Source organism: Pogona vitticeps, chromosome 4 (genome assembly GCF_051106095.1).
Source record: "Pogona vitticeps strain Pit_001003342236 chromosome 4, PviZW2.1, whole genome shotgun sequence".
NCBI lineage: Eukaryota > Metazoa > Chordata > Lepidosauria > Squamata > Agamidae > Pogona > Pogona vitticeps.
In genome coordinates, this window is record NC_135786.1 from 209,253,943 (window position 1) to 209,267,098 (window position 13,156).

General features: G+C 39.7%; 1 protein-coding gene across 1 annotated transcript in view; it reads left to right on the forward strand.

Annotated features, from left to right (window-relative positions):
- Window positions 1-13,156, forward strand: part of CNBD1 (cyclic nucleotide binding domain containing 1) — a 161,793-nt gene that overhangs the window by 88,995 nt on the left and 59,642 nt on the right. The window contains exon 6 of the mRNA XM_078393088.1: window positions 5,865-6,025. Within this exon, the coding sequence (XP_078249214.1) occupies window positions 5,865-6,025 (161 nt within the window). The remainder of the gene's footprint in view (window positions 1-5,864; window positions 6,026-13,156) is intronic.

Consider the following 13,156-nt stretch of genomic DNA (forward strand, 5'->3'; position numbering starts at 1 on the left):
GGAGTTTAACCTGTGCCATGAGACTCTTTAAGGAGAAGGGAGGTGTTGTCATTGACTTTTAAGGTATCATGTAATTTAGCTTTACAATCTACTAAAAAAATTATTCTTAAGGTTTAATATTGTGCTGATACTTCTACATGATAGAAACAAGCTTCTGAAAATGAATATACAGTAGCAACTGAAGGGCATGTTATTAATAGACAGACAGAACTGTAATCTAAGCAGGCAGGAACTATATTAGCATAAATTATGTTGAGATGATAAAAAGGACAATTCTAAGGTCAAAGCTTGTGACTGAAATGAAGGTGATGAAAAGTGGCACTTTGCTTATATGGGTGTAAATTTCAGAAAAACAGAACAACTCTATCCAAATCTCCTTACACATCATGGCCACTGGGACTGACATGTTGTGTTGGATAAGGTGTTCTGTTGATTTAATATAAATTTAGTTAAAACTGCACTACAGTGGCATGAAAAGCAGCCCAAAATTGCTGAGCGCCACTGTGTGCATGAGATAAAAGCTAATCTTAATGACTCAGATTGTCACATCATGCCTTTAAAGAAAAAGCTGCTTTGCATCAACTTGCAATCTTTTCCAGTTCTTTGAACCTGCTTAAGCAATACTTTCAGTCTCATCTGATTCAGCAAGCTAAAAATAAACACTAAATTGATTTTTTTTTGCAAAGTAAAAATGACTTGATATAAAATAATACAGGCCCAATGAGTCTCTAATCTCCCCAAATCATTTTACAGACAGAACATTGAGAAAACCAAGCACGTGAACAATTTTCACTTTTCAGTGTGGGGAATGTCATCCTAATTACTTTTTGGATTTCTTTTTGAAATACTGACAGTAATTCCCCCCCACACCTCCAATGTTTTTGAAAATCAAAGCAAAGGTCTTGCATATATTAAATCAAAAGCACCTTGATATCACAGAAGGGATTTGAAGATTGCACAAGATCAGGCCTTCGCCCGTTCACAACTGGGAGGCAGAAGATGCTTTTATCACCTCTTACGTTCTTATAGCCTGTATTTCTCCAATTAGACATTTATCCATAGTGTGTCTGTGCTCTACTCCTTTACTCTGTAATTCTCCATTGACTTAAAAAAGGAAGTTTAAAGACAGCAATCCGGATCAGCAACTCAAAATGAATCTCACAAGCATATGAAATGGCACGCTATTCTTGACACTCTAGTAAGGCAAGCTGCATAAGCCAAGCCATTTAAGCTTGTCCAGAGCAAGCCAGCTGATGGGCCAACTGATATATACTGCAGATGCAAACTTAGAAGTCTTTAATTTAAATTAATGCATCTTACCATTGTGGGAAAGACTTTGAATAGGTAATTCGTCCACTGTTGAGATGCTCTCTGCATATTGTTGTTATGTGCTATCAAATTGCTTCTGACACATGGAGACACTATGAATGAGCAGTCTCCAAAATGTGCCATTTTCAACAGCTCTGCTAAGCTCTTGAAGATTCAAGCCAATGTCTTCCTTTAGGGAATCAATTTGTCTCACATTTGTTCTTTCTCTTTCCTTGCTGCCTTCTACCTTTCCCAGCATTATTTCCGTTCCAGAGAATTGTGCCTCGTCATGATGTGCCAAAAGCTGGACGGCCTCATTTTCAACATTTTTGCCTCCAGAGATGTTTCAGGCTTGATTTGATCTAGGACCCACTTGTGCATCTTTCTGGCAGTCCATAGTATCTGCAAAGCTTTCCTCCAGCACCACATTTCAAATGAATGGTGTTCTTTTTCCTTAAAATCTGGATGGGCAACTTCAAAGCTTCTGCTCTCTCTTTTCATGTTTCTTTATCTTTTAAGCTGGACTTTGAATGGACAGGCGTTCCGTTCAGAACAGACTTCAACTAGAGCATCCCCAGACAGCCATTTCCAGTAGAGTATTATTCTTTCTGAAGCAGAGCACACAACCATCCTGCGCGTTTGCTTTGAAAATGAATGTGTATTGGAGACAAACCACATCTGCCCTCCAGCCATAGATTTCACTTCTGCCAACCTTGGAAAGACTGATACCTCCAGGAACACAATGATGACAGACATTTCATAAAGGGAAAAATAGTGGCAGTGACTTAGAGCTTTTGGTAAATAGGGACACGGAGACCATGTGTTGAACAGCTGCACAACAATCTACTTACCTTCTATTTCATTGATGACTCCAGTTTTTTTCCAAATTCTTGAAATGACTCCACAATACAAATATAAAATTTACCTGTATTTACCTGTATTTTAATGCACAATTTTGAAGAAACAGTTGTAATTGATAATTAATATATTTGATTCTAGATTCTAGATAATTTGTAAAAGTGCATGCATTCTTTTCTGCATATTTTGCTAAGGGATGGGGAAAAGGGGAAGGAAGATTAACTTGGTTACAGCTCAGGGATTTAGCTCAGCCAGCCGAGTGGGGAGGAGCAAAACATTTTGAGGAGAGATGGAATGGTCGAGGTGTGTGGATCAGAATAATAATGATGAGTGGGGTCTTACCTTTTTTTAGTTTTTGCTACAATGAGCTTTTTCCTTGTCCCCTTTAAAACCCTATGGTTTGAGTAGCATGGTGGCAATCATTCTGCTCCTGCTGTACCACTTCTGAATGCTGGCTTGGACAGCCCAGGTTCTGTTGTTGCCACCACTACTGTGCTGCTGCCTCCCCTGTTTTTAAAACCATCTAGGAAAAATAAGGTAACATTTAAATGTGATGGCCAACCTCCGGGGGCCATACACATCTGCCTAGGAACATGGGGGGCATACACTTGTTCCTGTGATTCCGCTTTCTCCCTTACAAAATTGGAGAGGTGTGTGTGAAAAAGCCCCCTTGCATTCTCTAGTCGCCAAAATAGTTTTTTAAAAAATCTCTAGGGGGCCTTGGGGAGATGCTGAGGCTTTTCAAAAATCTTTTCCTCTAAAGGGCACAAGGAAGATTTCTTTTTAAAACTTCTGAGAAGTGGGTAATATGTGGGATGTATCCCTTTACTAGGGGACGTGGTGGTGCTACGGGCTAAACCGCAGAAGCCTTTGTGTGCTGCAGGGTTGGAAAACCAGCAGTCGTAAGATCGAATCCACGCAACGGAGTGAGCTCCCATCGCTAGTCCCAGCTCCTCACCAACCTAGCAGTTCGAAAGCATGTAAATGCGAGTAGATAAATAGGTATCACCTCGGTGGGAAGGTAAAATGGTGTTCCCTAGTCACGCTGGCCACGTGATAATGGAAACTGTCTTCGGACAAGCACTGGCTCTACGGCTTGAAAAACAAGATGAGCACCACCCCCTAGAGTTGGACACGACTGGACTGAAAATGTCAAGGGGAACCTTTACCTTTTACCTATCCCTTTGCTGGAACAGCAATCCAGAAGCCCATGTTTGGGCACAGATACAGCTGGACAAATCATTTTGCCACCCAGTATTTTCCCACCCTGCTCTATGCTCTCATTTTGCATCTGCGGCAACTGCTTCACTCTGCTAATGGCAGGGCTGGTCCTAGAAATGCAAACAAACTTATGTCTCGAATCCCCCATCTCTATATAATGCATAAGACCACAGGGTGTTTCATTCACACAATAATTGCAAAATATTACTGGTGTCAGTGACTGATAATTCTACACCCCCCTCCATCAACCACGTATTGATAAATATAGATCATAGTAGTAACACCTCTGTTTTCACAGTGGGGCTGATTTCTTGAGCTGCATTTCCTATTACACATTGCTTAAGGCTCTCCTCCACCTACTGTATACTATGTTCATATTCTCTGCTCTAGCATTGCTTTCATACTTTGTTTTAGAAATTGAGAAATGCATTGCTTTATTTGATTGATTGGTTGTTTCTGTCTAACAATCACATTAGGAAAACAGAATTGGTCTGTAGTCTGCATTGTTACCCATAATCACCACTGCACTGCTATTTGACCATGCATTGCATGGTTCCTTTGTGCTCATATGAATATCTTTATATGTATCCACATTAGGACAAGATTCATCACCTTGCACTGGGAGATGTGGAGAGATAGGCATGCTGAAAAGTGATTATCTGTAATGACTCATCATAATAAGATAATAACAAGCCTTGGTTAAAAGTCTAAAATGGGGAAGGGGAGAGAGAATAATAATTGAACTGCTGGATAGTTCGGTGGTTCAGTGGTCTCTGGTTGCAGACCCAGAAGCTGGGGGTTCTATTCCCCATTGTGTCTCCTTAACAGGAACTGGACTTGATGACCCATAGGGTCCCTTCTAGCTATGCTGTTCTAAGATGATGATGATGGTAAGCAATTTTGAAAAGGACTATATTCCTGGTAAATAGGCAGAAATTGAGTTTTCTATTCTAGGAACTTGAAAAAAGAAACAAAGCAAAACAGCTGTGACAGATAGCTGTGCATAAATGATACTCCTACACAGTTTTCAGAGTTATTCTGTTTTCATCACTGATCCCTGCCAAACTATGTAAATCCATCTTCCCCAATGTGGCTTCCTCCCAGATGTTTTGGCTTATAAATCTCACCACTTCTGGCCATCGCTTGTGCAGATGGCTTAGACAGCTGAAGCTGATGGGAATTTTGGTCCGAAACATCTTGGGGATGAGGTATGATCACCAGGTTGCCAGGAGCCTCTTCCTTGAGATTTCAAGACTAGACCAGAGGTTGATGGAGGGTATTTGTGATGTCAGGTAAGTGAGGCAGGCTGAGGTTGGGAGAAAGTCTAGAATTGCTTCTGGCCCAGCTGACTGTGGAAATAAGCATGAAGGGAATCTAAGTAAATGAGCACAAATCCAAATAAAGCTGTAGTAAAGGGTGAATGGGGTGCTCAGGCTTTAAAGCCCCTACACACACACACACTCACACACACACACACACAGAGAGAGAGAGAGAGAGAGAGAGAGAGAGAGCTTTCGTCCTCTAATGCTACTCACCCTAAGATTTTTCTCTACATTTGGGAAATACAGAGAAGCACAGCAATTCCCTGAAACATCTCTTGATACCTTGTGACCTGGCAATCCTAGACTGAGAATCCATGTTGGGAAAAAACTACGTATTTTTAAGTACATATTTTATTGTATGTCTTAGAAAACTGGAAAGAACATAAAACACCTGGAGAAAGGGCATACAAAGCCTGGGTACCTTATATGAACCAAAGTCTCTTTTTTTTCCTTTTAAGTGTTTACCCTTCATATGCATGGATACAGCATTTTAGGATCCAGGCAACTTATGGCTTTCCTGGCCAATGACAGTGTTTCAGTCATGTCTGGGAGCTTACCAGGACCTTTATAATCCTTAGTTGGCACTATAAGCCCAGGTTGTTCTGAGTATTTGACAGGCCGTAACATATGACTAGTGCCTACAGTTAGTTTGATGGTTGCACATTATGTCAGCCTGTACTAGACCTTATCCTCTTAAGAAAGCATATATCCTTTGCTTACATCACTGAGGAATGTGTAGCCTCCAAATGTTGTTGGACTACGGGTTTGATGGGAATTGTAGCCCTACAACATTTTGGAGGACCATATATTCTCCATCTCTGATTTAGTGTATTGGGGTAATCAGATCAAGCGTGTGGAAGGTCTTATCTCAGAAGCAACAGCAGGAAGACTATTGCAATATATTATATGTATTCCTAGAATTGCAGTCTTTGAACTGTCAGGAAGGCACACTGAAGAATTGAACTCCCAACCTCTGGTTTTGCATCCATATCTAAATCACTGAGCTACAGTATATACTCATATTTCTCTGTGAAATAATACCTGTGGTTTTATTGGGATAAGTTATATTATGCCGCTGAATACATGCTATTTTTTTTTCTCTTTTGGATTTTGAAATTGCCATCTCTTGTTAATTAATTTTAATTTTAATTCCAGTGGATGGAAGCAACGGATTCTATGCGATACTCAAAGGCTCCGTAAAACCCCAGGCAAAACAATACAAAAAAATGATTGGAGATGATTTGATTTCAGCATCAATTCTAAATTTTGCCATCACTGAAACTAAGATATCCTGGTCATTGCCACCAGAAGAATCGGTGAGTTGTAACACAGATATCAAGCAAGTAATGGTACAGTGGGGTCTTGACTTGAGAACTTAATCCGTATTGGAAGGTGGTTCTCAAGTCAAAAAGTTCTCAGGTCAAATCTGCATTTCCCATAGGAATGCATTGAAAACCATTTGATCCGTATCTGCTCTTTTCCGTCCATAGAAACTAATGGGAAGCTGCTATTCCGCCTTCGACCACTAGAGGGGGGATATTTTGTTTCTTTTTTTCTTAGGTCAAGAAAGGTTCAGGGAAGGCAGGGAAAAGACAGTCCAGGCAGTACAGTACCAGGCAGTCCGAAGACTGTCTCCCAATCCACTCTCTAAACGCTGGGAGGAGTGAGGAAGCAGACAGGCACCCTTTTCACTGGCCAACAGTTAACTGAAAGTTCAAATTTTGCACTTTCCCTGCCTCCCACGTGGGTTTTTTTCAGTTCTTAACTCAAATCTGAGTACTTAAGTCAAGTCAATATTTTCCTATGAGAGCGGTTCTTAAGTCAAAATGTTCTTAACTCGAGCCGTTCTTAAGTCAAGACCCCACTGTAGTAGTAACTAAAAAGGCTAAAGTGGAATCCTCTCATAGAATCACAGAATGTTAGATTTGGAAGTATTTTCTATTCCAACCACCTGCACATGCAGGAAATTCATAGGTGAAATGTCCTTGATGGATGACCATCCAGCTTGTTTGAGAACCTCAAACCACCTTCCAAGTTGTTCCATTTCATCCTGAACAGTTTTCACCATCAGGAATGTTTTCCTTCATTGTGATTTGAATCCATTGGTTTGAGTCCTACTCCATTTTCTACACAACATCCATAGCATTGCAAGTCTGAAGAGAGAAGAGAAGAGAAAATGAGCATCGCATAGCTTGTTTTTGAGAAACCTATGCTGGCTTTTAGTGACCAAGAATTCTTTTCTAAGTGCTCACAGAACAGCTTTTTGATTATAATGGTCAGTCTCGCTGGCTGGTCTGCCTTTTCCCTTTTTGAAGCTTCCTGCAGTTTTCTGGGCCCTCACTTGTTTTCCAAGACTTCTCAATTATTTTAGACAGAGACTCCTTTAGCAAGTTCGTTTATCATTCTTGGGTGCAGTTCATGGCTCGGGGGACTTGAATTCCTTTAAAGTGGCTCAGTGTGGCATTAACCACCTTGTCACTTATCTTGGGCTACAAGTTGCAACCTTCTCCCTGCAGCATTTACTCTTTTTTTCTTCAGGTTTTCTGGAAGCAAGGTAGCTGTCAAGCAGTTCCATCCTCTCTTTGTCACCTATTCGCCTTTCTCCCTCTTTTCTGGATGCCCAGATCTTCATACATGTAATTTAAATAGTCCTTTTTCTTCCTCTTACTGAAAAAAAAAATAGAAAAACAACCAACCAATTTTTAAAAAAATCTTTAACCTCTCTCACAAGAAGGATTTCCCCCCATTTTAGCAGCAAATGACACCAGCCATTCACTTAGGTTGCGTGTAAAATACACAGCATTTAGTCAAGTTATTTTAGCACATGGGGCAGAAAATTGGACAAAAAAACATTCCCAATCCATTTAAATAAAAGAGCATAGCAAAGTAAATTTTGTATTTGTTGACCTTTCACAAGACCCAGGATCTGTTCCCTGATACATCTATTTCACTGAATCTTTTGCATCAGCTGGGCCTGATTACACAGCTGTTGTCCAGAACATATTGAATGGCCTCATGTAATAATTGTCCTCTCTTCAGTTTAGTGACTTTCAAAGTAGTTCAGTTCAGGTCTTGAAGACTAAGGTGTAAGCTGCTGACTTCAATACAGCTTTAACCTTACAAGACTTCTTTGATACTTGATAGTTACACCTAAGAACATGGAAGCAATATGGCCAATTGTGCTTTCTGTACTTGTTTTGTGAGTCTGGTGTGTTATGTAGAGGCTGGGATCTCTTTCTTGCCTTTCCTGGCAAGCTAAATCGTGAGTGGCATGAAGAGTTTGCAGGAAGCAGTTTGATTTTTGCCTGGTTGGCATTGTCACTTACAATCACTAACAAGAAGCTTACATCAACCAGCTGGAATTGATGACACTGGGCTTACCTTCCAAGCATTTAAAAACCTATTGTGCCCTCTCCAGAGATGTCATCCAAACAAAGCACAAATAAATTCCAAAAGCTTCCAAAATGCAGCTGCCCACAAATACAGGATCTTTAAGAATCTTTCCTGCTAACTCACCAGAATAAAATACAGTAAACCTGACCTTGGGCACAATTGGCAGGAAGAAAAGATTAATGCTCTTTATTCTTTCTGTCTAAATGGGATCTTTCTTACAGATTGCCACAAATGTGTCAGAGCAGGTTCTTAAGGAAAGAAAACCCATTTTAATGTGTTATGTGGTGACAACTTTAGCTGTCACTGCAGCTAAACAATATAATTTGCCAAATGCAGCCACCAAATCTTGCATTTTATTGTCTAAATTAAAATAAGCATCGTTCTGGGCAACTGTTCTATACAGGCACAATCAGGATTGACAGAAATTTTTGAGAGAAAATTTTCTTTGATAATGGCTAACCAGAGGGAACAATACACACAGAGACAAGCACACACAGAAACAGGGTTTTGTTTTTGTTGTTTGGTAGGGATATGATTTTGTTGCATATTTCCTGCCTTCATTTTCTCCTGGTCCATATTTCTTATTGGGTTGCAAGACTTCCTGCATTTTTTCCACATAAAAGTGCATGTACATTTTATTTATGCATTTTTTTTACCTGATGGGCACATTTCTTTCTATTTTACCCAGCATACACATTCCCAATGACTGAGTTTGTTTGTGCGTATTTTAAAAACCTGTGTGCATTTTTCACCATATAAGTTTCACACATCCTTTATTTCTCAGTATGCCCCACTGGCCTTGTAAAGGCGTGAATTTTCAAGGCACGGTGCATTTCTTCTTGCAACAAGTCTTGAGAGGTGCAAAAAGACTGCTTTCATCAACGTGTCAAAACCAATGAAATTCTTTTCCACCCTGTTCTGTGGTAGTTGACTTGCGTTTGAACATCGACAGGGCCTTTCCCAACTAGCAGCTTCTGTAAGAAAGAAGAGAAGGCAAAGATAGACCCTTTATTTTTTACAAACAAACAAACATATAAAAATACATCATTGTAGTAGTGGGGACTATATAGACGGAATATCTTGTAGGACGATCTTAAGAACCTGAAATGATCCCTGATAGATCAGACCAAGAATCTGTCTTAATGGTGGGAATATTTATTCTTCAGATGCTTTGGACTTCATGTACTGTATCAAAGGTCATGGTAAGGCTGAAGCATTTTGAGTGTCACTTATTCCTTGCCCCGATCCATAGAGCTGAACATTCTGTTCTTGCAATGAAGGCAAGTTTTTATGACTAGCAATCCTTGATAACCTTACTATCCATCAGTTTGTTTAATCCATGTTTAAAGCACCCAAGTTGTTGGCCATGATTACATCTAAGTGTGACAATAAACTTGTGGCTCGACGGTTGGCTTTGTGGCCTCTGCAGTCACATGCTGCTAATGAAACAAGTTGCAAGGATGCAAGGCTTAATGCTACCTTGGATGAAATTAAGAAAGAATAGTGATCTATTGTTATCATGCTTGTTCTTTTAAAAAATAATAATATATAAAGGCAATTTTATATATATCCAGTTTGGGGATCCTGTCTTTCCGAAGCAAAATGAAGCAGTGACTTTTTTCCACCCTCAGTGTTTCATTTTGCTTTGGCAAAATGGACGACCACCTCCCCCCTTCCCACTGTCCCTATCGCCTCCCTACCTGATCCTACCACTGCTGCCTCTGTCGCTGCTGCCATTGTCAGAGATATTAGGACAGTTTCCTTTCTAGGCAGTGGTGCAATCACAGTGGAGGCGACAGAGTGACAGGAGCAGATAGTCCTCCCACTGGGCGCCAACAGAAAACTGAACTGTGAACCGGTTGGTTTTCTGGTTGGTTTGTGGTTTGTGCTTAACCACAAACCATGAACTGTCATTTTTCCGGTTTCTGTTCATCTCTAGAATCCATTATTGATAAGCATGCTTCTTAAACTAATTAAATGGGTAGTAGACTAGAATCTCCAAATAGGTAGAGAAAGCAGGCAAAGTAAAAGTTAAAAAATTATGTGCTTATTGAGAGACAACAGAGGAATTTATTTATTTATTTATTTATTTATTTATTTATTTATTTATTTATTTATTTATTTATTTATTTATTTATTTATTTATTTATTTATTTATTTAATATCCCTCCTATCTAGTCACTTAAGACCACTCTAGGCGGCTTACGAGAAAACATACAGCAATATACAGTGGTGCCTCACACAACAAGTGCACCGTAGAACGATGAATCCGCACAACGAGGTCGTTCTAGCGATCGCAAATGCGATCGCACACCGACGGCCCCTATGGCTCAAAATCGCAGAGTGAAGGTCGGTAAGCGGTTCGCTTACCGACCTTCGCTTTGCAATCCGTCGATCAGCTGTTCGGAAGCTTCAAAATGGCCGCCAGAAGCCCCAAAATGGCCACGCGCAGCGTTTTTGTGCCCTCGTTAAGCGAGGGGAGGGCGCGAAAACGGCTGCCGGCCATCGGAGAAACATCGCTGTACAGTGAGTAAAGCTGCTATTGGAACGCATTAAATTAAGTTTAATGCGTTCCAATGGCTTTTTTTTGATCCGTACAGCGATGTTTTCACACAGCGAGGGTTAATCCGGAATGGATTAACCTCGCTGTGCGAGGCACCACTGTATATAAAAACAATACTACATAAAGAAAAAACTTTCAACAAGGTAGGACAAAGAGTAGGGAGAGGAGAGGGAGGGGAGGTCAGGAATTGATTGAGGGGAAAGCTTGCTGGAACATCAATGTTTTTAGTTGCTTTTTAAAAATCATTTTCTTCATTCTAGCGATGAATAGGGCTCTTGCTGTCATTGAGAAAGTGGCCTGATACATTGAGACACCTTATCAAAAAAGAGTGGGAACCACTGTGAGATTTTTTTATTCCTACATGAATGCAAAATGACCACTGCCTTTTTCATCAGCAACTGCATTAACAAAAAACAAAACAAAGACCCTGAGTTTTGCACACAAATCAACTTGTATTTTGTGTTTAAAACATTAAACTCTGTATAAAATTCAATATTTTTTCTGTGCAGAAGGTATGCTGTGCAAAATGTAAAGGGTTTTGTGTGACAAAACAAAGCTAGTTCTGCAAAATGAAAACATTAGAAATACTCTTGTAATCTACCCTGATGGGAAGAAACTGTTTGAATTTTTTTGTTCTTACCTCTGATATTGTAGATTTATATCCTTTTTTATAGGACTGAGGTGTGAGACACAATATATTGGAAAGCAGCATTCTCTTAAGACCAAATTTCTATTCATAGCATTTTAAAAATCTATTATGTACATTAATTAAATGACAGGGATAGCTCAGTAGCTGCATGTTGCCTCAATGTGCATCCTATAAGATAATAAAGCTGAATTAGAAAGAAAAAAGAGGAAAATAGTTCCTGGGAAATATTGTAAATCAGTTAGGCACAGAAAGCACTATAATGAAACCTGAAAATAAGCCCATGCCTGGAAGGGAACACATCTGAAAACATTAGATATGTAAATAATCCATCCTTTGAACAAACCTGACATTTAATATGACAACAGCAAAATGTATGCACTACTCTAACTGTTCTGAAGGTTTTGAAGTATAGAAATTGGAGTGTGTAGAAAATGCTTTTAGAAGCCTGTTCAATATTATTGTCTGAGGAATTTTTTGATGGCTGCTTTGTTGGTCCTGGCTGTGGAAACTCTCTGATCTCTTTAGGGAAGAACACAGGGTTAATGAACTCATAGATGAGCTTCATCCTTTTATTCATTGGCACCATGTTTTCAGTTGGTATGGAAGAACTGAGAATGGAATGAGCTCAGAATAGTGGCCTTGGTTCCAGAAGGCATCTTCTGTGTTTTCTGCTTCTACTGGTAACTTTAGGCACTTCATTTTAAAAAAAGCTGTACATATCATACATGCTGCATGACAGATATATAGATTCAACTTAAATCTTTTATTTAAAAATTGATTCAATATCCAAATATTGCCTTTGGAAATAATGGGCAAGATCCAGTGTTGGATTTCCACATGACAGAGCAAGCACCTGTGGCATCCACATAGGGCATTCTTCTCACTACAGCCCTTGTGCACCCAAAAACCTGCTTCAGAAGGTTGGTCAACTCCCAGATCTGGGTTTCTGACAACTCTAAGGGAATATGGGGAGAGAGATGGGCGTTCTGTAAGACTGGCACTGTAATGTCAGCACCATGTTAGACTTAGGCCATTAAAATAGGAGAAAAGACTATTAGATCACTGGGGTAGAAGCATATTATGACATGCAGCTGTAAGTTTATCATCATATTTTACTGCATGGTTGTTATTTGTTATGTAGCTTTGTTATGTAGCCTTTAGAGTGGAACAAATGCCTAGGTTCCAGATGGAGAGTTACATTTTGCAAGGGTCATTTAGTCTTTACACACTTCAAAATGTATCTGTTGCACTCTGTATTTCTCAAACTGAAGTCTCTTAAACCTCGCTCAAGCATTCAGGATAGATTTAACCTGAATATGTGAGGAAAGGGATCAGGCTAATCCTATCTCTTCCATAATCACCTTCTCTACATAGAGATAATGTGTAAAGCATGACATGCTCTCTGTGTGTGGCTTCTCCACCTAATTTGGGAACCCCTGATTTTTTAGGGTTCCAGATCATGTGAAAAACCACCACATGTAAAGGAAGCTCATCTTTTATCATGCATTCACTTTAGTCCTGTCCACAATGTCTAATTGGAACTATGCTTGAAACTAGATGTAAGTGAAAGAGAACAGAGTAAGATTTTAAAAGGTGTCCAATACTCAATGTGGTGTAATGGATAGATTAGCACTCTGGAAGACAGGGTTTAAATCCCCACTCAGCTATGGAAACTGATTGGGGGAATGAAAATGGTAAAAGAATTAAGAACATGATCATTAGGGAGGGGTCTTAACATGGTTAACATGGTCTTGATGAAAATTTTCTCCCAAAGCTATGTAAGTCTCAGGAGAGAAGCCTCTACTATCATTAATTGAAATTTTCCTTCTGATGTGTATAGAA